At 40.0% G+C, this 27,267-nt stretch overlaps 2 protein-coding genes across 4 annotated transcripts; one reads left to right on the forward strand and one right to left on the reverse strand.

Moving 5' to 3' along the window:
- The first annotated feature begins 2,520 nt into the window (after positions 1–2,520).
- On the forward strand, positions 2,521–22,750 carry POLB (DNA polymerase beta). 3 transcript variants are annotated; one of them, XR_004347894.1, is made up of 15 exons: positions 2,522–2,719; positions 3,045–3,102; positions 4,586–4,862; positions 5,412–5,478; positions 6,721–6,795; positions 7,413–7,471; positions 8,893–8,942; positions 11,039–11,090; positions 12,880–12,934; positions 13,032–13,104; positions 14,463–14,533; positions 15,128–15,214; positions 20,833–20,897; positions 21,384–21,523; positions 22,513–22,745. XR_004347894.1 is itself a non-coding variant. In XM_032618576.1 (14 exons), the coding sequence occupies exons 1-14, from the start codon at positions 2,659–2,661 to the stop codon at positions 22,605–22,607; spliced, it is 1,008 nt and encodes a 335-aa protein (XP_032474467.1). In that variant the 5' UTR covers positions 2,521–2,658; the 3' UTR covers positions 22,608–22,750. The 3 variants fall into 3 exon arrangements, 2 of the variants coding, with proteins under 2 accessions (XP_032474467.1, XP_032474466.1); XM_032618576.1 differs by lacking the exon at positions 4,586–4,862 and having other exon boundaries at positions 2,521–2,719; positions 22,513–22,750; XM_032618575.1 differs by lacking the exon at positions 4,586–4,862 and having other exon boundaries at positions 2,536–2,719; positions 7,392–7,471.
- A 986-nt stretch (positions 22,751–23,736) lies between these two features.
- Positions 23,737–26,819, reverse strand: DKK4 (dickkopf WNT signaling pathway inhibitor 4). Its single transcript, XM_032618299.1, is given in 6 exon segments — positions 23,737–24,080; positions 24,954–24,975; positions 24,977–25,107; positions 25,542–25,692; positions 26,713–26,774; positions 26,777–26,819. Coding segments are annotated over 6 exon segments (753 nt in total).
- Between the last annotated feature and the right edge of the window lie 448 nt (positions 26,820–27,267).

Consider the following 27,267-nt stretch of genomic DNA (forward strand, 5'->3'; position numbering starts at 1 on the left):
TAAAGCGCTTGAATCATCCCACAACCATCACCCCCCAACCCCGGTCCATGGAAAAATTGTCTTCCATGAAACCGGTCCCTGGTGCCAAAAAGGTTGGGGACCGCTGCTTTAGGGGATAAGAGCAGAAGTGGGGAGGCCACTAGGAGGCTATGGTAGTAATTGGGAAGCAAAATCATGGTAGACTGGACTAGGGTGGTGGCAGCAGAAGCGGTGAGAGGTGATCCAATTCAGAATAAATATTCTGGAGACAGACGAGACAAGACTTGCTGACAGATTGGATGTGGGGTGTGAAAAGAGCAATTAAGAATGACTCCTAGGATTTTGGCCTGATGGCAGGGTGGATTAAATGTCATTAATGGATATGGGGAAAAGTTAAGGAGAAGCTAGAGGGGCAAGAAGCAAGAGTTTGTAGGACATTTTGTCTTTGAGATGGTATATGAGACTAGAGTTCAAGGGAGATCAGGGCTAGAAATATAAAAGGAGTCTTCAAGCTAGACTTCGCATTTAAAAGGGCGAAACTGGACAGAGTGGAAAAGCTGGTTAAAGGCTCAAGGTCTGAGGCACTTTCCCACAAGGCTGGAGAGTGGAGGAGCAGCTGGGAACCAGCACACACACAAACAAACCAACACCTGAGAAGGAGTGGCTAGTAAGGAAGATTGAGGAAGAAGGGAAACCCAGAGCACGGGCTAACTTAGAAGCCAAGTGAAAACAAATTGTTTCCAGAAGAGAGTGAATGAGTGGATCAAATGTTACTGTTTTATCCAAGAAGATGAGGACAGAGAATTGATCATTTTCCTTGGATTTTCTGGCACTGATCTTTTAAAAGTTGACATAACTCATATAGGGATCCCACAGTTCCCTAAAGTTGTAACTTTCATTATCCAGAGGTGAATAAAAACTTTTTTTAAAATGAGAAATGATCATTCTTCGGAACCAAATAATATGAACATAACCTGGAATAGAGATTGCATAGGAGAAAAGGAGAACAGAGAATATCTAAATGAAGGTGGGAATCAAGGTGGTAAGAAGCTTTAGAATAAAGTTAAAAGGCAAGGGACAAGAGGATAGTGCAAATACTTACAAAAACTTTACAAGTAAAATATACAAAAAAAGTGTTAGTAGTAATATTTTAGAAATCTAACAAGTTCATAACAGACAACTACCCCATTAGAAAAATGAACAGGACTTCCCTGGTGGCGCAGTGGTTAAGAATCCACCTGCCAATGCAGGGGACATGGGTTCAATCCCTGGTCCAGGAAGACCCCACATGCCATGGAGTAACTAAGTCCATGCGCCACAGCTACTGAGCCTGTGTGCCACAACTACTGAAGCCCGTGTGCCAAGAGCGCAGCAACGAAGACCCAACGCAGCCATAAATAAATAAATAAGAAAAATGAACAAAGGATATAAATAGGAAATTCAGAAAAGAAATACAAATGTCCAAGAAGCATAACTTAAGATGTACACTGACAGTGTAAATAAAAACAACAAAAAAAACCCACACAGCCTAATCACAAAAACTTATTATATCTAAATAATTATTCCATTATTGAAAAGGATTTAGAAAGGACTGGATTAGAAGACTGGAAGTATATGTCCCAAAATATTGATAGTGGTTAAACTGGATGGTGAGATAATCATTTATGTTACTTTTCTATTCTCCTTTTATATAGTTCTTAGATTTTTCTACAGCAACCATGTATCATTTTGTTAAGCTTTTAATTTATTTATACACAAAGCAATTGCCTGGGATTGGCAGTTGAGTATGAACCCCAGGAGTTACTCTCGTAAGTAACATATTGCTGATGTCACATTTCCATTTCTTAAGCAGAACTGTAAATTTTTCAGATATAGGTCATCATGTTGTAATGACAGTTGCATAGCTCATTATCTAGGTTAAGGGCTTCTTAGTGTTTTTTTCACTTTGGTCCCTGCCGCAAAAGGAGGGGAATAAAACATAAAATATCTTTTGACACTGGTTGGCATATCTGCTAAAAAGTTTAGTATGGGAGGCATTCCTGTGATCGGCAGATTTCATTCCAGACTCCTGCCGCAGCCTTACAGGACTCCTCTGCAGCGTGGACTGCATTGCGGTCTATGTACTCTACTCGCACCCCATCATCTTACATACCCCACCATCTGAAGTTTTGACTTCAGAGTCAAAACCAGACTTCCCTTCTAGGGAGAGGACTGCAGAAAACGTTATGCCTGGGAAGACAGGTACAACGCCTTAGGTTAGGAGTCCAAGTCTTCCCATAGGAACCCCACTGGGTTGTAATCCTGAGGCTCCCATTTCCCTTCCGCCAAATCTAAGCTCGGGTCCAACATCCTCCTCCCGGTCCTGCTGGCTCCAGGATCCTTTTTCTCTCTCGCCGTTGAGGCCCCACCCCGGCCCCTCCCCGGCCCCTCCCCGGCCCCTCCCCCGCCCCCTGGCCTTGGGCGCCCCCCCGGCCCCGCCCCGCCCCGCGCCCGTGACGTCACTCGTGCGCCGCGTCCCCGCCCCCCCCCGTCAGACGTCCTCATTGTTCAGCCAGTCGCGCTGGTTTCTCCGCGTTGGGCTGATCCTGCGTCCTCTCCAGGTCGCAGCCCCTCCCGAAAGCTGGGCCAGGGGACCATCCCTGGCTGTGAGCTCTCTGCGGTCCTCGGGTGCAGGCCACCATGAGCAAACGGAAGGCGCCGCAGGAGACGCTCAACGGGGGCATCACCGACATGCTCACAGGTTAGCCCGGCCCGGCGCCGATGCCTTTCTCCTCTCCTCCCTCCCCGCTGCTTTCCCTTCCTTCTCTCGAGTCCCGACAGCCCAAGGATGGGGTCGGCCCCTAGCAGCCCGGAGTCTTCCGTGCGGATCTTCCTCCGGCGCCGGTGGCAGATTGTCAGTCCTGCTGGAGACCCTTGAGTCACGCTTGGGCTGCCTTTGGCCTGGCCGGTGTACAAGCGGGGGGTCCCTGTCCCTTAAGAGGTCGTTACGCCCCCTTTCAGGAAACTCAGTTCTCGTTTGTTTACTCGTGGTTCTTGTTCACCCGAGCCTCTTGTTGCCTTTTCAGAACTCGCAAACTTTGAGAAGAACGTGAACCAGGCTATCCACAAGTACAATGCCTACAGGTGGGACGGGGGGGGGCATTCTCTGTTAGCATGCGTTCTCGGATGTGTGGCAATTAACAGGGCTGAGGGTCCAGTGGATATTAGGACCGTCTGTAGGAGGGGATAAAAAGCAAGAACTGAGGGTATTGACTCTGGTGGCACTTTACTGCGATATTTCTGGGAGAATTTGGGCAGAGTTCTGTAGGATCAGTTTTGATTAGTTGCCAATTCTGATTGAAAATAGGCTAATACATATTTTTCCCATCATTGAACGTGAATTACTGAAAATGCAGTTTGATTTTAAGTCATAATGAAAGATAGTGGGTGAGGTCTGTGCTGTGAAGTAGATGTGGTTCAGGGGAATCTTTCCATCTGGTTGGTGTGTGGCTGATCTGTCACCTTTTGAATCTCATCCTTGTCCATTTCACCAGGGTCGTTATCCTAGCCGTTAATGCCATATCCGTCTGCTTCCGCCCCTTTAATCTGTAAACATGTCCAAGTCCCTCAGCTCTTAAGAGCAAAAACAAAGCAATCTTCTTCACCTCCCTCTGCCCTCTAGCTAGCACCTTTCTCTTTCCTCCGCTTTACAGTTAACCTTGAATAATCTGTATTCCTTGCCTGGATTTCCTCATCCCCAGTCATTCTTTATCTCATTGCAGTGTAATTTCCATCCTGCCATTCCTCTGAAAAGGTTCTCAGCCATATCTCATCTTATTGGACTCTCAGTGGCATCATCTTGACTTCCATAATGGCACAGTCTTCTGTTCTTTCTCCTCTTGTATCTTACCTTTTAATGTTGGTAGTTCCCAGAGGTCTGCCCTGAGCCCTCTTTTCTCACTTTTATACTTTCCTTGGCAATCTTACCATTCTTGGCTTTGAATACCAGTCAGTAACTCCAGATCTGTATTCACTGGGCTTTTCTCCAGATTTTCAAGCCTAGGTTACCTTTGTCTCTACCCTTTCAAAACTAAACTCAACTCCCATCTTTCCTTCTCACTCACCATAACTAAAAACTGATTACACTCCCTTTCTTTACCTCCTGTGAATTCCTCTGTAAAATATTTGTACTGTTGTCCACACATTTGATGATCTCAAAATCAGAGAGAGATTCAACCCCATATTCTACTTGAGTCTCAGGTGGCTTCAGAGAGGAGGTGTTTAGTCTTCAAGGAGCCCATCAGGAGATAAGGGAGAGGAGGAACAATCTAGAGAAAGGAAACAAAATGAGCCAAGGCACTGAGACACGAAGGGGTATTGCATTTTCTAGGAAGTCAGTAATTCAGTTTGCATAAGGGGTATAGTCTGAGTGGGCAATAAGTCTGGAAAAGCAGGTGATGCCCTACCACCCCTGCAGGCTCCTCCCCAGCCCCCAGTCCCCATATACATTTCTCTTGATGTGACCAAAGTATTCTCTTGAATTAAATATTTCCTCTTTACCTTGATAAAACCCCAAAGCATCTGCATACAAAAGGCCTTTCCTGATTTAATTCTTCTTCCCTTTCAGGCTTTGTGCCATAGTGCCAATTATGTGGAACTGCTTGTCTTTGCTGAAACAATTTCCTCCACAAATTGCCCTCAACCTACCTTTCCAGACTCATCATCAGTAACATGCTAATACAGAAGTCGAAATCCAAATCTGAAGGTTATATGTGCTAGAACAGAATGAAAAACTAAGGCTTCAAAGACTATCCAAAAACTACATTTAGCATTGAAATTATAGACAGGATACCATCAGTGAGCTCCCAGGGTGGACCCAATCTGTCACCAGACTACTGAGCTAGGTATGTGTGGAGATGGCAAGGATACAGGTCACTGCTTTACGTGGAACCGAAATGAGAGCGATGAAAAAAAAGAACTGGTACAAGGACATAGGGGAATACAGTTTTAAGCCATGAATTTAAAAATAAGCATCCATAAGCCAGTTTGGTATGTAGTAGTTTGAATACTTCTAGGTGGCACATTTTTTATGAAAAGAGAGTTATGAACAATTTCTAAAAACTAGCTATTAAAAAAAGAGCTCAATGATATTTTCCACTTAATCCCAGAAAGGAAAGCCTACTGGTTTCCTGGATCTCCCTAGTTTTACATATACGGTTAAAACTGTGTTATTCTCAAATGCAAGGGTTTTCAGGATACTTTTACAAGTTAGAGATGCAGGTGATCTGTCAGCTTATTGAGTTTTAAAGTTTTACACGGATGTGGAAGATAAGTTCACCTTGGTGAAAGTTTAAGCTGCATATTTGTTTGTATGTATATTCCAGTTTAAGAAAAACTAATACCTTGCTGGCTTTCCAATTGGTTTTCCTTTTTTTTGTTCTTTTTACTTGTAGAAAAGCAGCATCTGTGATAGCAAAGTATCCACACAAAATAAAGAGTGGAGCAGAAGCTAAGAAACTGGTAAGTTTAGGGAGCAAGTTGATCGAAGAGCTCACACATGTACCAATCTGATGGGTTCCCACAAGATGAAATTTGCCTCCGAAGCTGCCTTGACCCACACGGGAAGATTTCACTGCTTTCTTGGAATAATATTAATGCTGTTTCAAGCATACTTTTTCAAGCTTGGAGTGTAGATTTTTTTTAACATATGTAATTACAGTTTTCTTTCTCTACTTTGCCATGTATATGTGTACTCATTCTCACGCTGAGTTTCAGCTTGAGTGTTACTCCTCAAGGAGAGTGTGGTAACAGAGCGGTACTCTCATGTCTGCTTGCTAGCTGTTCTTTCTGATCCCCAGGTAGAGGAACTTATGTGAGTTAGTGTTCCCAAGGAGATCTTACCTACTAATAAGCACACGATTAAGCCCCTTTGCATATTATGGCATTTAGCCCTGTTCTCTATAATTTCCATGAAGCCCTGTATGCTAATAGTGTCACTCTCGGGTGGGACTTGGCATTCTCTGTTCCAACACATCCCTCAGGTGATGCAGGTGTATGCAGAAGCCTGAGAACTTCTGTTCTAGAGCAAGTCCACGACAGCATTGTTGTAATTTCAAAAATTGGAAAACATCTAAATGTTCTCCTGTACGGTATTTTTAAAGTAAATTATGATACATTCATACAATAATACACTGTGCGGTCATTAAAGATGTTGTAGTTTATTTATCGATACAGAAATTTGTTCATGATTCATTTTTAAGTTAAAGCACTTTACGAAGCAGTATGATTCTATTTTTGTAAGAAAAAAGTAGCCGTATGTATACACACAGACACACACACACACATACATACACGCACATAACTTTGCATATATATATGAGCAAAAAAGAAGTCAGTACATAGCAGATGTTAAGTGGCAAGGTTACAGGTTATTTTAATTTTCAGGGTGATGAAATTAACAAGTGATTCTAATATTTTCTTTATGCAACTTTATATTTTCTAATTTTTCTACAACAAAAGTTAATTTTGAAAAAGCAAGGTCATTTAGAATTGTCTTATTAGGGCTTCTCTTTTGCCAATCATTTAAACATTTTGTCTTTGGGAGAATATATTTTTACTGGTGCTCAATTTTCTGGGTCCTTTGTTTGAAAACTGGTCATGTGACGATCGCTGTTTTTTCATTTCTCATTTTTTCCTTTATCTTTTAATGATTTGGTAAGCATAATATTTACGTGACTTTTATATTTTTTATTTTCTATGTAGCCTGGAGTAGGAACAAAAATTGCTGAAAAGATTGATGAGTTTTTAGCTACTGGAAAATTGCGTAAACTGGAAAAGGTAAAATGCTAACTTACTTGTTTGCTTATAGTGTCTGCCTTTATGGCAGCTATCATGTAGCACCATTGCAGGGTGGGTGATGTCATCCACCCTCTGTTAGATTCAGTGAGAAAAGGGAGGAGCAGTTTATGGCTTTGTAAGTGTCCTATATTTTAGATTTTGAATATTGTTCTTATAAACTGTTCATTTATTTTATGTTGCATTTAAGAGACTATTAGCATCTGTGATAGAATTACTTCTTTATTTTCAGTACCATTTAGAAGGGAGATTATAAACTTTGGCTAAATGATTGTTATCTTTTAGAATTTCTATGCTTAAACTCTCGCAAGCATTTTTATGGTTTTATTTCACCCTGATTATAGTCATTATTATCACTTCTGGTCTTTTTATGAATAAGCCTTTTAAAAGTATTGGATAAATTAGAGAAGAGCCATCTTCGTCTGCTTTCTTACTCACCTGTAACCACTGGGGTTTTACATGAATCCTTCTGCATGGGTTATCCAGGCAGCGTAAAAGGCTCTTCAAGTCTCTTAGCAGCCTAGTGTATTTCTAATAAGATCATTTGAGTCCTCAAAGCATTCCTAAATCATTGTTAGACTTTTTTTTTTTCCTTAAAGATTCGGCAGGATGATACGAGTTCATCCATCAATTTCCTGACTCGAGTTAGTGGCATTGGGTAAGAATTCTTTTTGAAGCAGACACAGTAGTAGGGTTGTTTAATTTTTTTATGTCAGCCAAACTAAAGTACATGCTCTTTCTCTTCAAGGCCTGTACCTTTCCACCTCTGCGCCTTCGCCCATGCAGTTCACTCACCCATATTTTACATGTCTCAGGCTGGTTCTTCAGAGGCTGCCGCGACTTTAAAAGCCCCATTCAAGGCACGTGAATCCAGTTTGAGTCCCCAGCCAGAAATAATCTCTCCTTCCTCTAAGCTCCATTAGCATTTGCTCTGTGGACTTATTATCACCCCCTCCACATTGTGGCTCTTTTGCCTCTCTGAGCGTGGTATTTATCTTAAACATTTAAGCTTTTTCTGTAGTACCTGGCATATGAGCTTGGAACAAGCGCTCAAGTATTTCCTAATGAAGGCACCTCTATCTTAAAGTTGAGCTAGCAGAGGCTTCTTTGACACTGGAGAGAGTAAAGGTTAACACTGAAGTATTAGAGCTGCAGTGCTTTACTTAACTCTCTTCTTGATGGAATGAGGCCATTCTTTTAGTTATATGATGATTGTTCCTTAATGGCAACCATTTGATGAATGTTATTTTAAAATATATTAAATTCCTAAACCTAGTATACTGAAAAGGAGCATGACTCCTTGGGGACCCGAGACAATTATAAAATGTTAGTATTTGTTTTAGAGAGCGTCTGTTACATTATTCTCATTTTCCAGGCAAGAAAACTGAACGCAGAAAGTGAGATAGCTGTGGCAGGGCCAGAATCAGAACCTGGGTCTCCCGACTCCCAGTCCAGATCTATTATTTCTATGCCACATTGCCTTCCTGATATGAATGTCAGTTTCTGTACCAAGGCTCTTTTTCATTAAAATCTCAGTTTAAGTATCATCTGAGAGGCCTTCCCTCACCACCCAGTCTAAAGAAGACCCAGCCACTCTGTCATATTACCCTATTTTAATTCATCTACCAGATATTTTTCTTTGTTTATATATCTGTTTATTGTCTCTCTCTAACCACTGGAATGTATAAACAGGTAAGACCAAGGCCCTTATTTGTCTTATTCCTGCTGTATTTTCAGCACCTAGAAGAACATCTGACCCATAATAGGCCCTCATTAAATCTCATTTGAATGAATGGTTTTCAAGTGCTTGTATGTCTGGTGTATGAATAATGTACATGGGCATTATGCCACCTAGCTGCTTGGATGTCTTTTTCATATCTAAATTTATGACTGTCTTCCTAGATTAAGGCTTCAATAATTTGAACATTACCAAAGTAACCACACAATAGTTTAGCAATAGTTTAGCAGTTTTAGCTCAAACTAGCTTTTATGTTTGACAAGAGGAGGCATAACTGGTTATTTGTTACAAGGATCCTGAGTTTCACTTGACACTGAGATAATGCTTTTCTTTCTTTGTAGTCCTTCTGCTGCAAGGAAGTTTGTAGATGAAGGAATTAAGACATTAGAAGGTGAGTCTGTACAGTGGGTCACTAATTTCAGGTCAGATATAGTCCTGAAGGACCATGCTCTAACAAACTGGAATTTGAAAAACCCTTTCTCAATTAGTAGAAACGAATGGTAAGATTTTCTTTTTAACTCTACAGTAGAGAACAGATATAAAGTATAGCTTATATTCCCATTTTAAACATGTTTTGGTCTATAATTTAGAAAAAAATCAAGAAGAACAAGAAGTGGCTTCTTGGTTTAAAGGCAATGATTCATTTGTAGATTTTTAGACGATTTTTAAATTGCTTTTGTTTCTTTAATAAAATTCGAGACCATAAAGTCCTATACATTCAGCCTAAAAGCCAAGTTATGTATATTGAGAAAAATTCTGTTAAGAGGCTTGCAATGCTTATTGAAGGGATTTTTGCTTTCAAAGAAGTGATAAAAATAAAAGTCAAGTAATTATAAAACATTTTCCTTAAACCTAATATAGCCATCTTTGAAATATAATTTATCTCTTCATGCTTTCAAGAGTATATACTATATGGATTCATTACAGCACATCTGTGGCACTTGGGGATTAATATTTGTGGGCTCAACTAATTTATAAGCAACCCAGATGGTCAGGTGGACAGATTTTGGAGACTGACTTGGGTTTGAATCCAGTCTCCACCCCTTTATTAAAATAGTTGACTGTGGGGGCTTCCCTGGTGGCGCAGTGGTTGAGAGTCTGCCTGCCGATGCAGGGGACACGGGTTCGTGCCCCGGTCCGGGAAGATCCCACATGCTGCGGAGCAGCTGGACCCGTGAGCCATGGCCGCTGAGCCTGCGCATCCGGAGCCTGTGCTCCACAACAGGAGAGGCCACAACAGTGAGAGGCCCACGTACCGCAAAAAAAAAAAAAAAAAAAAAGTTGACTGTGATACTTCAGTCTCTCAGCTACAAAATGGTATCATAATCTCTCTCTCATATGATTTAATGCAATAATGTATGTAAAAGACTTAGCAGAGTGCTTGGTACCTAGTAAGTACTTAAAAATAGTAACTGACTCTTAAAAGGCATGATTAATTAGTAATATTATTAACTTGAGAATTTGTGTGAATCACATAGCTAGAGAATGAATTGTTCTATATATGCATCTCAGAGAGGGTTGTGCTTTTCTGCGTGTGGCATATATAATTTACCTGAGTGAAATATTGGTTAAAGAGGTCAAGAGTTTGTTTCTCAAAGGTATTCGTTGCATCCCTTGGGAGTGTCAAGGATCTACTGTGGTGGTTTTACATTATTTCACCATTCACAGATATGTAATATAATAGCTGTCGATATCCCTCTCTCCATATATAACAAACTCAATATTTCTGTGGCATTTTCGGTCATATACCTTAGTGTTTTCTGTGTGCACACAATTATGAGAAATATTACATGCTTATTTTTAATAATGAAGGTGCTTATTTTTCTCCATTTTATGTCTCCAGAGAGAATTTATGTTTGTGAATATAAGGGTGACCATAGGAATTGCTTTTGAAGCATACTTACCTTGCCGTTTCTTTAACAAGGCTCACTCCTGTGCCTGTACCCACTAAAGGACCACCCAGATGGGACTCGGTCACTTTCAATTTAAGATATTACAGTTTTCTTGATTAAAAAAATGATAATACTACCTCTCCTTTCAATGGGATTTTTAGCATAGTGCCTGCACAAATCGGTACTCAATAAATATTAATCCAGTGAAGGAGTGAATGAACAAACGAACAGTATGAATGAACTTCTCATGCTGCTATTAACCGTAAATTAAGCAATATAGGTTCTTAGAAGGCGCGTTTTGCTATACTCAGTGAAGTTTGGTATGATCCTGGTATGTTTTATCTACTGGTCTATGTAGCTATAATTGAAATTTTGATTCAGTAAATAAAAATGATTATGCAGTCACTGTTGGGTTTTACTATTGACTTGAAGAATCACTTTTATCTAGTTCTTACTATCTGAAAGTTTTTTCATTTGCTTTTCAAAGTCATTTCAGTGTGTTTTCCAGGTAGTTCTTTGAAAAAAAGGATCACTGAAATTAGCATTTTTTTCCAAAAATATTTAAATCAGCATCTCAACTTTATCTTCTATACAGATCTCAGAAAAAATGAAGATAAATTGAACCATCATCAGCGAATTGGGCTAAAGTAAGATAGCTAATTTCCTTTTGACACTTGAAATGTAAAAGTAAAATTTTTTATAGCCATTCTTCCGTACACCATAAGTCTTCACACTTAGCTAAACACAGCCATTTTACTAATCAGAAATGCTAAGATTTGTTGCAGACTCCTGTAGAGAATAAGCCTGTATTCACACGTGTTTTTTTACTGCCTTCTAGTTTGTTTGCTTGTTTTGAGTATATCCCACATTACCTTGACTTTAGCTGGGAACTTCCCCTTAAAATACATAGAACTGAGGGCCTCAGTTAGTCAGGGTGCTTATCTCATGCTTACATTGTAGAAGGCACTGCCTCTGAGGTTAGGATATAAACAGGTTCAGTGTAGCTCTTAAGAAGTGTAGAGTCTACCTGAGAAGATGGGACATGACCATGAAACACTAAATTTTTTTAAAAAGGAAAAGGAAGAAAACCCAGACACCTAAATACCAGAATGGGAATAACTAGTAGACGTGTTGTCTGTCAGCATAGGTAATTACCTTGTCAAGTGCAAGATACAGACCCCCCCTTCTGACTGGTTATTTACAGCACGTAGTGTACGTGCATAAGCACGTACCTCCTCTGGTCTTAGGTTGTCCTGTCGGCCATTCAGTCCTAATAACCTTCTGAGCTTCCCTGTTGATGCCTTACCACAATATTCTAAAACTTACTCTGCCTTTCCAAAACTCTGAATCACTAAAAGATCAGGATGGTGTAGTTCTCACTCTCCTTGCATTTACATAGTTACATAGTAAATGGAGATCTTCTGAAGAACTTGCTTATTGTGAGAATTGGTTTTGAACAGGCACTTTATCATTCCTAGATGTTATTTAATACTAAGATAGTATTTTTTTTTTTTTTTTTTTTTTGCGGTACGCTGGCTTCTCACTGTTGTGGCCTCTCCTGTTGCGGACGCGCAGGCTCAGCGGCCATGGCCCACGGGCCCAGCCGCTCCGCGGCATGTGGGATCCTCCCGGACCGGGGCACGAACCCGTGTCCCCTGCATCGGCAGGCGGACTCTCAACCACTGCACCACCAGGGAAGTCCCCTAAGATAGTATTTTTAATAGCCTTATTGAAATATCATTTCATATACCAAGTAATTCCCCCACTTAAAAGTGTGTAATTCAGTGTTTTTTTATATTCCCAGAGTTGTGCAACCATGACTATAGTCAACTTTTGTTATCCCCAAAAAAGCCCAAACCCATTAGCCATCACTCCTCATTTCTTCCCAACTGTCCTTCCCTCCCCCAGCCCCTGGCAACCACTTTTCTACTTTCTGTCTCTATAGATTTGTCTATTCTGGATATTTCATGTAAATGAAATCATAATATATGGTCTTTTGTGGCTGACTTCTTTCACTTAGCATAATGTTGTCTTGGTTCATCCATATTGTAGGATAATATTTTAAAATACAAGTACTTTTCAGGATTTAAGAGCAATAAACTGTAATCCCTGGATTTGCCAGTAGGGAGCAGTCTAACTTGGAACCGTATTAACTTAAATATATTTATTTACTCTTGGTATGTGAATGCGAAGTTTATTTAAAATAAGTTTGGATGGAATATCTGGAATATCACAGAGCATGACACTTAAGGATTTTGATCCAAGTTAAGGAATAAACCTCTCCCCACGTCCCCAATTTTACTCTTGTTGTAATGAATTTTAGTCTTGATTTTTGAAAGATCTGCTTGTATAAGGACACTTGATAAAGTAGGCAGTTTAATTTCTAAGATTCAAATTTCACAAAAAGTCTTTTGTCTACTTATTCTGTCTTTATAGATATTTTGAGGACTTTGAGAAAAGAATTCCTCGTGAAGAGATGTTACAAATGCAAGTAAGAGTGTGCTGAATTGTATTCTTTGATTAGAATTGAGAATGTCAATTGGTGAAAAGCCATTTTTAGAATACTGACTTAATTTTTCTTCTATTAGGATATTGTACTAAGTGAAGTTGAAAAAGTGGATTCTGAATACATTGCTACAGTCTGTGGCAGTTTCAGAAGAGGTAACATACTTCCTAAGCTTAGGTTATTCATGCCTTGATGTTAAAATTGCCTAATGTATATGAAAAACATGGATTAAAAAGATGTAATTTGTGTTACTTTATAGATTTACTAATATCTAGTAGTATTAGCTAAATTTGTTTGTTTATAAATGGGAGTATAAATTAGAGGAAATTCATCCTGATTTTATTATAAGATGGGTTTTTTTGATGACTAGTTCTAATAAAATTATAAAATAATTTTAGGTATATTAAATGCTAATAGTGGTTACCTGGCTAGATGCTAGTGAAGCCATGAGTAGTTTTTCTGTTTGTTGTTTTACTTTATTTAATTTTCTAAGTTTTCTCTAATGGATCTAAGTTTAATGTCTCAGAGACATCAGCTCAGAACCAGTTCTCAAAACAACCAGGTTCTTCAGAAGATCTTGATTTACTATGTGAATGTGAACAAAGTGAGAACCACACAATCCTGGTCTCTTACTGGCTCAAAATTTTGGAAGGGTAACCTAAATTTTAAAATATTATCTTAAAAAATTGAAATAGAACTTTATTTAAAACCTTGAAATAGATGTCTGACTGAATCTCTGGCCACCTCCGGAGTTTTGCTTAGGAAGTGGTAATAGGCTATCAGAAATTCTCTGGGTAGCTGCTATAAGAATCTAGCATTATCTTTTTTTTTGCGGTACGCGGGCCTCTCACTGTTGTGGCCTCTCCCGTTGCGGAGCACAGGCTCTGGACGCGCAGGATCAGCGGTCATGGCTCACGGGCCTAGCTGCTCCACGGCATGTGGGATCTTCCCGGACCGGGGCACGAACCTGTGTCCCCTGCATCGGCAGGCAGACTCTCAACCACTGCGCCACCAGGGAAGCCCCAAGAATCTAGCATTCTTATCTATGATGCCATAATAGTAATTGTTACCAGTACTCATTAAGTGAATTCATTCAGAAGAATTGAAATGAATTTTCTGATTAACCTTTGCAGTTAGAGCATATTGTTTAATTTGAGATTTTTAAATATTTAGTGTTCATAGATATATTTTAAAGGTATATTTAAATGTTATTTTTATTCAGTATTGAGTAGTTACTTAGGTACATTTTTAATAATATTTAACCAATTGTATGCAACATATATCTAACATCAATTACTGTTGTTATCCCAGATTCTGCTGTTTACATTAATATACCTGAATAGTTGGACAGAAAATTGAACTCTTTTAACTACTTCTGAATATGAAGCACAGTGAAATAGAAAGTTAGGCTGTAAGAGTAAGACTCTTCTATGTGTGTCATCACCTTGGTTCTGTGTTTGCCTAATTGATAAATTTACAAGGAGAATTCCATACATATTTTTTGCTATCATAGGGGCAGAGTCCAGTGGCGACATGGATGTTCTTCTGACCCATCCAAGCTTTACCTCTGAGTCAACCAAACAGGTACCTCAGAATTTATAAGCAAATGTGATCTGTCTTACACAGCAGTGAATATAATTTTCTAAATGATAGTTGGATATTTTCAGAATGAGTTTTTGTTTTAATCTTTCTGAAAGTCAGTTGAAGTGTTTTGTACTGACTGAATTCTTTGAGAGGCAAAGTAAGTTGTTGGAAGGGATACGCATTGTTTGTCCACAAATAATTGGCAGGACAGTCTAGCATTTGGAAGAGATGAAATTTAGTAAAATACTTCCAGAATTATTTATTGTCTATCAAGAAAGTTAAGCTCTGTTAGAAGACCCATGAAGGCAAAATGCTTTTGATTTTGGAATATATACCTTTTAAAGATGAAGCAGGTAACTTTTTGTTTAATGAAACAGATAAAGACAAATGATGTCTATTTGGGGGTATCATGATATTGGTGAAAAGTGGTGGTTTCATTTGATAAGATGAATTTTCTGTTAGAAGAAAAGGTACTCAGAACATAGGAAAACTAGGCATTTCTGCATAGAGCATCAGAAAACTCATTTTAAAAATGCTCTCTTGCTGTAACAGAGTAATTGCTTTTTTTCTTATTCCCTAATTATGATTCTGTAGCCAAAGCTGTTACATCGTGTTGTGGAGCAGTTACAAAAGGTCCATTTTATTACAGACACTCTGTCAAAAGGGGAAACAAAGTTCATGGTAAGTACTCACTTGAATTAACACATTTAAAAAAAACTGTGGAGACTGTCCAGTAACCATTCTGAGTGTGACCTCACTGTAGCTTAGTGTCACCGTCAGTAAATAGGACATCCTAGACCTTAGAGGAGATAGATTCTCTAATCCGAGAATATTTTAGTAAAGAGGTTTTTTTTGTTGTTTTTGTTTTTTTTTAAATTTATTTGGTTGCGTCAGGTCTTAGTTGCTGCAGGTGGACTCCTTAGTTGCAGCTCAAGGGCTCCTTAGTTGTGGCATGCGAACTCTTTGTTGCAGCGTGCATGTGGGATCTAGTTCCCAGACCAAGGATCGAACCCTGCATTGGGAGCGTGGAGTCTTTTTTTTTTTTTTTTTTTTTTTGCGGTATGCGGGCCTCTCACTGTTGTGGCCTCTCCCGTTGCGGGGCACAGGCTCCGGACGCGCAGGCCCAGCGGCCATGGCTCACGGGCCCAGCCGCTCCGCGGCATGCGGGATCCTCCCGGTCCGGGGCACGAACCCGCGTCCCCCGCATCAGCAGGCGGACTCTCAACCACTGCGCCACCAGGGAAGCCCGGGAGCGTGGAGTCTTAACCACTGTGCCACTAGGGAAGTCCCAGTAAAGAGTTTTGTTCTAAATTCCCCACTTGTAAATAATCTGTGCCCTTGGAATAGGTAATTATGCATAATCTGCTATTTTTAAAATATCCATAATGACTTCAATACATTATATTTTTTCCCTAAAATAGCAAATACTCTTTGACTCAGAATATATTAATAAGTGAGATTAGAATTGTCTGAAGAGTATTAATCTGTTACAAGACGAAAGAAAGAAGGCATCAGGGTACATGATAGAACGTCCAGGGGAAGAACCATGCTGTATGAAGGGGGCTCATAGAGGGGGCACCTGTGGAGTCGTCCCAGTGAAACCCACTGTGATGGACTGTCAAAGTCCTGTGTTCTTCCTACGGGATTAAGACTTGAGGAGTCAAGACAAATAGCAAATGGATTAAAAACATTAATAAATGGTCCTGTATAAAGGCAAACAGAAATCTAGGGCTAATGTAATAAAGGCTTACATTTATCTGCTGCTCACTTAAATACAGCATTTGGCCGCTCTTTTCTCCATGCCCCCCTTTTCCTAAGTCATGTGACTGAAAGGAGAGAGACTATGCCTTTGGAGCATGGACATGCTAAAATTAGCAAGAGTCTCACTGTAGATTTGACAGTCTTAGCCAAAAGTAGAAGAAGATGGTTGAGATAGATAATTGAATTACCATGTCATTCAGAAAATGGAACGCTGGTTGCCAGGGCATGGGCGGGGCAGCAGGGAGATGGGGAGTGAGTGTTTATGGGGACAGAATGTCAACTGGGGAAGATGAAGAAGTTCTGAAGACAGATGGAGGTGATGGTTGCACAACAGTGTGGATGTACTTAATGCCACTGAACTGCACACTTAAAAAGGGTTAAAGTGGTATATTTTATGTTATGTGTATTTAATCATATATGCAAAAACTCATGTCATTTGATTCAGCATGGTGATTTTAATGGGCTATGAAAGTATATTAACTAAGTTGTCACACTTTATCAATATTTTCAAAAGAACTTTGGGAAAGGTAAAAATAAAAATTCTAGTCAGTTTTTGAGAATTACATTTATGATCTGTTCTCCCTAGTCTGTCAGGTTTTGAGCTCTTACTCTATGCTCAAAAATATATGCACACATGAGATATTAATAAAAATAGGATTTGTATATGCCATGTGAACATCCTTTTAAGTTTAGATTGACTTTAAATCACTCAAAATGAAAGTGCATAAATCTTACATTTAAAGAACATTCAATCAGATAAAATTCTAAAAAGCATGTGCTAGACAATTTGGGTTGTTTTTTTTAAACAGTAGGAAAGTGTCCTGGTATGCCACCAGGGACCCCTTCTGGCCTCTCTTCCTTCAGTAGTCATCTCTGTGAAAGCACTGGACTCTTTCCTGGGGAAGTGTAGCAGCTGTTTTCAGAGTTAGCCACCAGGAAGGTGTTTACACAATAAAAAAGCAGAAGCATTTTTTTACAGTTTGAACAGTATTCTTCTGTGCCCAAAGAGATCCAGAGGAAAGACCTACAGAGGCTATAGTAATCCAGCTAGCAAGAATACAAGGAAAAATTACAAGCTGGTGGGCTGGGTGTAACCTGCAAAGGAAGGTGGGTAGCCAAGTATGTGAACATAAAGAGTTGCTGACATAGTGGAATTGGGTTATCCTAGTAGCTGCTCAAAGAAGTGAAGTCCTTTGTCTAGGAAGGTCAGAGGCAGCCAAATCCCAGTGATGCTGCAGAGTCGGCCGGTTCAGACCTCACAGTACATGTGGTGTGTGAAAGACTAGGACCGCTCACCCATCCTAGGATACGGGCTGAGGTTGTGGAAGTCTTGGCTCTATCTAGCCTTCCGTTCTCTCGGTCATACCTGGCAGCACGTGTACAGGTATTGCCAGAAAGGGAATCTTCCAAACCTCTTTCCAGAAGAAAACAGGTTAAAAAATAAGAAAGCAGGCTGTTTGTTTGTTTTCAAAGTATAGAAGACTTAGACCACAATAAGAGACTAAGGCCTTTATGTTGTGACATAGGAATCCATCTTAGTGGATGGTCAGTATATAAAGTTTGTATACTGTACATGTAGTTCATGTATTTACTGAAGCTTAGAAAATGCCATGTTTGAGCCTGCTGTTTTGACATTTATAATTAGTATTTGTTAGGATGAGAAGCACTCCAGGTCAACTTTCAAATCATTTTATTTTGGAGGCAATAAGAAGTGATTTGTGTCTTGTTGCAAACACGGTGGGTGTTGGTATGTTGCATTGTAGGAAAGTAGATTTGGATACGGAGGCTTTAAGATCTTTTGGTTCCATTACCAATTTGTTGTGTGACATTGACAAGTTGCTTTACTTCTCTAAGGCCTTAATTTTCTTATTTATAAAATGATATCCTTGCCCTCTGTCACAGGACTGTTATGCAGATCAGATTAAGTAATATATGTGGAAACGTTGAAGGGTTTGTACAAATATCTTTTGAAGATACTGTATCTTCGAAGAGTTGTGCAGTGTTATACTAGTATAATACATAATAATAATATAAAAGATAATATATTTCTATTTGGAAATAGATCAGTTGGAAGAAGGTAGTAACCTGGAAAGAATTAAATTGGGGAACAGAAAAAGGGACAGAAAAAGAGAAGATGGTGCGGTGAAAGAACAAAGTGGGGAGAATGAGTGTCAGTAGGAATGAGGTGTATGCAGTCAATTCGCCAAATACATACTTAGCATCTACTACATTCCAGGCTCTGCTGTAGGAGAATGGGATAGATTAGTGAATTGAAGTAGAACTTTTTTTTTTTTTGGCGGTACGCGGGCCTTTCACTGTTGTGGCCTCTCCCGTTGCGGAGCACAGGCTCTGGACGCGCAGGCTCAGCGACCATGGCTCACGGGCCCAGCCGCTCCACGGCATGTGGGATCCTCCCGGACCGGGGCACGAAGCCGTGTGCCCTGCATCGGCAGGCGGACCCTCAACCACTGCGCCACCAGGGAAGCCCTAAGTAGAACTTTTATTTGAGGGTATGGGAAGGGACTGCTACTTAACAATGAACATATTAAGTAGGTAAAACGTTAAGATAATAAGTATTATTTTTTAAAAAGAAAGGGAGTGCAGGAGTCGGTATTAAAGAGTCGGGCCTTATTGAGAAGATGAGACCTGGGGAAAGACTTGAAGTAAGGAAGTTAGGCAGGCAGGTCTCTGCGGGGAGAGAGAGGCAGGCAGGAGTCAGGGCAGTGACCCTGAGCACGTGACCATGAGCAGAGATCACCAAAGGAGTTAAGATCTCTAGGTTTCTGAAAGGAAATTGGCTGCAAAATAAATTCAGCTTATGAAGTGGAGTAAACTCCACTCCATATCGATCCACTTGTTTTCAGAACATCTTGTTGCTATAAGCACTGACTAAATAGTTTTAAAGATATGACCATCTGTGTGTTTTTAAAGTTATCTTCAAAACATGAATTCTCTTAAACTAATAGTAATCAAAGCTTAGGAAAGCCAGGGTTATTCCAGCTCTTCTTGTAAACTCAGGGTCTTTAGTTAATTGAACTATTCTTCCCGTGAATATAATAACATTTGGAAGAAAAACCAATTTCCTCTGCATTTAGATGCCTTTTTACTTTATATATGGTGAGTACCACTCAAATTTTAGCGTTTCGTGCAGGTTTGACCTCGGAGGATGATTTTCTGTGAAATATCTACAGCGAGGATTCACAGGACAATAGAAGATACCTTGGCTACACTTGGGGAAATGAAAGAGGCTTTATTTCAGACAGTCAGCATGAAGTGACCTAACTGAAATGCCAAACAAAACTAATCCACTCAACTGAATAAAGAATTTACAGTAATACAAAGAAATTCTTTAACACTAGCACTTCAGAAAAAGTGCAGGAAATAAAATTAGCCTTGAGGACAGGAACAAAGCCATTAGATGGAATCCTATTACTGATGTGACAAACAGAAAGATCATTGCCTGTGGGTTCAGACATCCAGATCTGCAAGGTAATGCCTCATGGTAATTCCATTTAAAGGTTGAGTTGGAACTTGCTAGTACCTAAGAAGATAGGTTTCATATTTGAAGATAAACAGGTTTCATTAATCTCTCAGGAATAGGAGTTGCTAAAGAAAATACCCATTTTAGATTTTGATTTTTCTATGTTGCTGAGTGAAAAGTATGTCTTTTAGTGACGTGTGTACCAACTCGACTGCTCTTTAGGACCAGAAACCTGTCACTTGTGTAGTTTTCTTAGAATGTGGCATTTGAAGCTTTAGATTTGAAATTTGGTGATGTTTGTATTTCTTTTTACATATTTATGCGTTGCCGCCCAGTCCATAAACTGTCCCCATTTTCCTGGAAAAGGAAAAGATAACAAAACACACCTTGATAATTATTGTTTAAAAACTGCAGAAGTATTAAAAAAGAAAACTGCAGAAGTATAATGAAAACTCACCTGTAAAGAAGGAAGAAAACGATCCTCTAATTTTCTTATCTTTTAAATTTTTCTTAATTTTCCTCTCTCTGTCTTTTCTGATTTCTGGGAGATTTCCTCAATTTCAACTTCTTCTACTTCTATCATATTTTAAATTTTGATTTAAATCTTTTCCTTGTGTTTTCTTTTTCTGTAGAATTCTGTCCTTATTTCATGGATAAAAATCTGTGATCTGAGAATATTACTGATAGCTTTTGTGTCTGTTTTCTTCTCCCTGAATAATCATTGTTTCTTCCAAGTTGCTTTTTTCTGTTTGTTTTGGTCTCTGTCTTTCACGCTTTCCTTGATTAGCTTTTCTTGTTTAGAGTCACACAAAAGCCAGACCCTCACAACCGGAACCCTTGCCTGCTGTTTCATGTGGTTCTTTAGTTATCATGAAGCACAGTAGGAAGGCAGGGATAATATATAGTGCATAGAAAAGCTACTAAGTTACAAGCGCTCACAATTCTAAAACTGCCTCCATTTAAAGCAAAAATAACTTCACAGTTAACAGTATTTGATTAGAATTAAGCCTTAAGTTTAAAAAGATCTTTAAACATTATTTTTAAATATACGTTTTAGGGTGTTTGCCAGCTTCCCAGTAAAAATGATGAAAAGGAATATCCACACAGGAGAATTGATATCAGGTATTACTCAAAATTTGTTGCTGACCTATTAACTTTTCCCTTCTTTTCCCCTTTTCCCCCTCCCTCCGTATGTCTTGGAATTTGCATAAATGACCCCTTTTCATTCCAAAGTGCCATGTGTCCCTGCAATAGACAATGTTTAGCCTGAAAGTATGTAAAGAATAATGACTGTCTACAGAATCTACTTTATTATCTCTAGGTTCACCATGGTGTCTTCTGCAGCTCAAAGTAGATCCTGCCTGGGGAGAGTTGGTTGTAACAAGTGATACTGCTTTGCATTTGTCCACACCTCTTGCAGAGCATAGTTTACTGAAACCTCAGCTAACTGCAAAGTTGAGGTCATTTGAATGGTCTACCTAATGATGGTGTCCTCTTCAGTTATTGGACCACACAGACTTGTTTTGTGCCTTAATGATTTTAAGAGTACTATTTTTGCTAAATTGGAAATATGTAGTAAAAGATTGGTGAACTGTTTATTGGTTGTAGGTTGATACCCAAGGATCAGTATTACTGTGGTGTCCTCTATTTCACTGGGAGTGATATTTTCAATAAGAATATGAGAGCTCATGCCCTAGAAAAAGGCTTCACAATCAATGAATACACAATCCGTCCCTTGGGAGTCACTGGTGAGTATTTTTGTCTGCATTAGAGATAATCCCAGTCATCTGGATATTTTGGTTTAGCAACTTTGGTTTTTCTAAAAAGCCTTTCAGTAACTGTGCCAGTTAATTGCAGTTTCTTTGGTATTGTTAGTCCCTCAGGCAACAAAAAAAGCTTTAATCCATAGGTGCTCCCAGGCCCTCAGTTGAAGGCCCATGATGACAAGATTCGTTTATTTCCAGCTCTATTAGAATGGATTAAATTCTTTCTACCTCTGGTGGTCAGTAAATAATCTTACTGATCTAAAGTGTTTTTGTTTTCTTAAATGTATCTCCAAGACTTCCAAAGAACCCAGGTATTTTTGCTGTTAGTGCCAGGCCAAACTTGGTAGCTTTGGCCCCAAGCTTTTAAAGTTTAAAGAGTAAAAATTGCTTAATTTCTGTTTTATAGATCTTGTTAACATTTCACAATATACTGTGGTTTACTATTCTCTTTTAGGAAGATGAAGATTTTGTCTTTTTGTCCTAAAAGTGTTTTTCATCCCTGGTAGTTGAGGGCTGTGCTTCTCACATGTCAATGTGTATACAAACCATGTGAGAACCTCGTTAAGTGCAGATTTTAATTCAGTGGCCTTCTGCATTGCCAGTAAGCTGCCAGGTGGTGCCAGCACTGCTAGTCTGGGGACCGTATTTTGAGTTGCAAAGGAACTCACTAGAGTATTTTCTCTAATACGGTGGAGATCCAGCAGACAGAAAAATCATGGATTAGGGCCACTTCAGATGGCCAGAGTTGGGGTACTGAGGTTCCTTGTATAGCGCCGGTAATACGTGTGGCAAAGCACAGACACAAGCTCACGGGGGAGGGGGAGGGCAGTCAGTATCCTTTTTTTTTTTTTGAGTGGCTTGGGGACTATTTTCTTTTTCCTCTGAAAGTGAGTCCTGTGTAGCTCTCAGTCCTGAAACCTCTAAACTCCAGAACTGGTTCATGAGGAAGGTTCTGTTCTCCCTCCTTGCAGGAGTTGCTGGAGAGCCGCTGCCCGTGGATAGTGAGAAGGACATCTTTGACTACATCCAGTGGAAATACCGAGAACCCAAGGATCGAAGTGAATGAGGCCCATCCTCCCCGGCACAGCCCAATAGGTCTTAATTTATTTCTTAACCTTTGCTACGTAAGGGTCTGTGGTGTTTTTAAATAATTGTTTCTTCATGCTGTAGCTTGCGTTAGTCAATAAAACCTCTTGTACTATTATCAGATGATCTTGTGCTTATTTTATTAGCAAATATGTTTAAATTTATATATTCTGTTCATGATCACACTTTACTAAGGGTCAGTGGAGAGGAGTAAGAGATGAGATGATAACAAATCTTAAATGGGAATTTTTGTTTTCTCATTTTCTGTCCTTATGCTATAAACCACATTACCTCATTACCTTTCCTGCTATTTACTGATTGTAAATTAGTCAATTAAGCAAGCCTTTGGAAGAAGGTTCAATCTTTTTTAGAGACTTTTTTCTATGCTTGGCCCATATGCGATTTTGTAACATATACTTATAACCTAATTCCAAGAACAGGTGTGTGATTTATCTCTTAAATGAAATCTGTAACAGTTGATTGTAATCCATCAGAAAGAGCTTCCCTAATTAAAACTACTTTTAATATGTACCCATATGTATAAAATATGGTCTCTTATACTTTGAACAAAGATTTTACTTTTTTTTGCCCTAGTTTTCTTCCAGTGTAACTTTTAAGTTCAGATGGTCAAAATGTATAAGTAAAAGTACTCCTTGAAAGCCCTAGCTTTGAAATATAGAAATTATTTAAATACAAAATATAGGAAGTTCTCAAATGGTAAGTAAAGCTATTGAAAACAAAATAACGTAAAAATGCTTTGTAACTTGCAGTGGGCTATACAAACATAAGATACTACCTTTTGAATCTTACTTCTTTATTAACCAAGTTACTTTGTAGCAAAACGGTATTTCCCTTCCAAGAAATAAGTGATTATAAACAATGGGGGTTTTAAGGAAAAATAAAGTATTTGCTGTGACAATTTTCCCTGCCTACTACTGTCAGGTACCATAACTTCACCAGAAATTACGTAAAGATTTATTTGAACTAACTGAATCACTAGATCAAAGTTAAATTTGTTATAGAATCACATCACTTTTCTGCAGAAATAGACAACAAGCCCAAACTAAGTTTCCATTCATCACAAGGCAGCTTCTCCAGCTCAGTCTGTTTCACTTACTACAAGATTTGATTTTAAGAGTTATTTGTATGGGAAGATTTTTAAGTTCTTGTCTGAGACTTCTGCTGGAAGACGTGCAGCTGTTTAGATCTTCTGGCCACACTCTTACCCGGGAGTTTCGTTGATTTCCAGTGGCCTGACTTCGACATGATAGTCCAGGACCACAGCCCCAGCGCTGGAAGATTTCTGGAGCTTGCGCGGCATCCTTGTGCGCTCTCCTAGAGCAGACCTGTCCCTCCAATGGGGCCGGTTTACAAATTTTAGTCCAAAAATGACGAGCACAGCAAAGTCCAGGTCCACAGTCGAAAGTTCTAAGACAGCTTTCTCCCTCTTGTCCTGTAACGAGATTGATACGGGCTTTAGTAATAAGCAGGGGGAATGGTGGCTTGTGAGGGCATGACTGGGTTAGGGCGTGGGGTGTAGGATAAGGTCGGATAGAACAACAGCATGCCTGGCTCCTGGGCTGAAAGCAACAATGGAGTGGACATCTCTGTCTTCCCAAACACAATTTACTGCTTTATAAAGTTAAAACATTTATTAAAGAAAGATGGGATTTCCAGTCTTGAGACATGAAATAAGTATCACTCATCAGTGTTTTATTAAATGGGATTTGTACTGACCCAAAGAGAGACCACTACTTACACAGGGGGCAGTTAGCCGTCTTCAACAAACAAGAATGGCCAATTCACCACCTTCAAAATCCTAGCTGCTTTATGTCAAAGATTGGAATTTGAGACTACAATTTTGTAAAAAGCATCTTAGTGAAGTTTGTATTTTGTCCGAGAATGAAAAGTTATTGCATCTGTGTTCATCTCTCTTTTATTTTGTATTCTGAGGATCTAGAAAGGGAAATTTCTATTTGTTAAATTATAGGCTATAAAAAGATGTGCATATAAAATTTAGTTAAACAATTAAAGGCTTTCTTGCTAATCAGCCCGTTATTATAGCTATTCCCCGTCCTCTTGGCCTGCCAACTACCTTGTGCTCTTACCCCCATGATCTCCATAGCTGTTTACGGAAAGAGATTGGAAATAGGACATGCTCCCTAGGTGTTTCCGGGGTGGAGAGGCCTAAGTCAGTTTCAGCCTGTCCTTAAGAGCCTAGGAGGAGAAAATATTTTTCTTAAAAAAAAAAAAAAAAAAAAAAAATATATATATATATATATATATATATATATATATATATATATGCTTAGAATGCTGCTGTTACCCTTACTGCCTTGTGATTTTTTTAATATTTGGCTTCCTCTTGGGTTTGTTTTCCTGAATTGAGTGCTCATTTGTTCCTTGTGTATCTGTGTCGTCTTGGTCATCGATCTGCCTCTCCAGTATTGGGGTTGCATCTTCCATTGCAGTGCAAACATCTGAGAGAAAAGCAGGTGGAGTTAGAGGATGAGAACCACAGACAGGCTCATTATCAGACTGTCACAGGGTTTGGCAGTACTTCCGCCTTCAGTTTCTGTATAACTTTCTGGATTTCCGGGACACAGGCACTAAATATTTACATCTCACATATGGCAAAGCAGGTGCTTAAGTAATTAATGGAATCTTAAGTGAAAACAGAAGAACTTGAAAGATTCCAACTTGAACCCTTGCTTTAAAATCATCTCCAAGTTGCTGGCAAGAGTTGTTGCCGGGAAAGAAACTATTTTGCTGCATCGGGAAGAGGCAGCTGCGGAGAACCACTTTGGAGCCTTTAGAGAGTGCCTGTCGTGGAATACCCTAGTCTAAGAGACCCGGATGCTGTGTCTGCTCTTTGGGAGCGCTGCAGTCCTGCAAGGTCTTCGTGCTGACTCACCATTCACGCGGAGCGTCCCCGGGCAGCACACGGCAGCCCGCTGGCACCACCTCCGTAATCCACGACAGGTAGCACAGGATGGCTTCTCATCCTGGGGTTTGAGGCAGAATTTTCTAGTGTCGCAGTCTTTGTCAGACATGCACTGTGAACCCTGTAAAGAGAAGCTGTTGTCACAGGGCTAGGGAATCCGGCGAGATGTGAAGAGTTTTTATTCCAGGCAGGAGATGGAGAAAGCCAAAAAGAGAGGCACTTTAAACACTGAGGCAAACCTCAAGCAGCATCTTGACTTTTCACTAGAATTGGTTTTCTTTCACAAAGGGGAGAGCAAATCACCAACGAAGAGACCTATGTGCTGCAAAGGTTATTTGTGTCTGAAAAATTGTCCTACTTTTAAACATAGAATTTCATCTTTTATGCTGTGAAAATGGAAGAAAATGTTTTCCCACGTGTGTCTTAGAGACGGTTATGAGATTTTTGATATGTATCTAGAAGCTCTGGATGCTGTGCGATAGTTTAAAGAAGTGTTGGTGTTTGTGGCATCCCTATTTGACCTTTTTACTGCAGTGAATCACATCAGTCACCATTTGCCAAGTAGGCCCCTCAGTGGGTCAACCCAACCATCCTTTGATTTCTAGTGATGCCTCATTTGCAGAGAAACAGATACCGAAGACTGATTTTTCTCATCTACGGTTGATGCTTTTTCATATGTATATGAAACATTTCCTATAAAACAATTCTGTGAAGTGAGAGGGTTGGCACGCAGCATGTAACTTCTGACTCCCATAGTCCCTGGCTGTGTGGCCTTGGTTAAATTCCTCAGCGTCTCTGAGCCCATTTCCGCCATCTGTCATTAGGAGATGTGATAGCTGTCTCAAGCTCTGAGGAAGAGGAAATGAGACAGTATGTATAAAAGGCCTGGCACGTGGTGTATAGCTTTCTAAATGTTAGCTTACTCCCTGATTTATAGGCGAATTGATAGCCCTGAAATTCAATGCCCTGAAAAGCCACTTGGCTCATCTGGTGAGTCAATGCTAAAGCGACTGGATTCTTCCAGGGTGCCTTCCACAGCCTCAATCCGGCCCACCGTCTAGATGAGCTACTTCAGATGCTCATCTGTGTGATGGCTTCACTCGAGCCCAGCGCCCAGCCCTCCCCCTCTACCGAGCGTTACCTTCCGGGCCCCTTGCGCATCCACAGAGCTCTTGTTGTTGACATCCAGAACCAGGGCTCCCGGGGGGCGCACAGCCAGCCAAGCCGCAGCAGGACCAACACCACCATCCTGGACCTTCTCAGCCCTCCCTGCGTCCTCCTCGAAGCTGGGCTGCTCTGAACCCACGATGGAGCTTTTGCCAAAATGGGAACTCGGCAAGTCGCCTGGGATTGCTTTTTCTGAAAGAGAAGCAAATCTTCATTGGAGGAAGGTGTGTGAAGTCAGGCGAGCGAGGTCTGACCGGCGGGTTCCCTCTGAAACTGTTTATAGACGTGCCCTCTCCTTTCTCTCCTCCTCCTTCCTCCTCCATTTCCTTCCTTCTTACCCCACACAGGCTCCAACAAATTCCCTCAAATCTGTTTGATCAATAGTCCAAAACGAGGACTCAATAGAGGGGGAGCAGAGGCAGGGCTGCAGCCACTGCTCCTCCAGGGGTTGAACCCCTCTTAATCACTGCATGTCAAAGTCAGTTCAAAGGGCCAGCCGAAGAGCAGGATGTCTGTATCAAAAGCAAAC

Source organism: Phocoena sinus, chromosome 21 (genome assembly GCF_008692025.1).
Source record: "Phocoena sinus isolate mPhoSin1 chromosome 21, mPhoSin1.pri, whole genome shotgun sequence".
In the NCBI taxonomy this organism is placed as follows: domain Eukaryota; kingdom Metazoa; phylum Chordata; class Mammalia; order Artiodactyla; family Phocoenidae; genus Phocoena; species Phocoena sinus.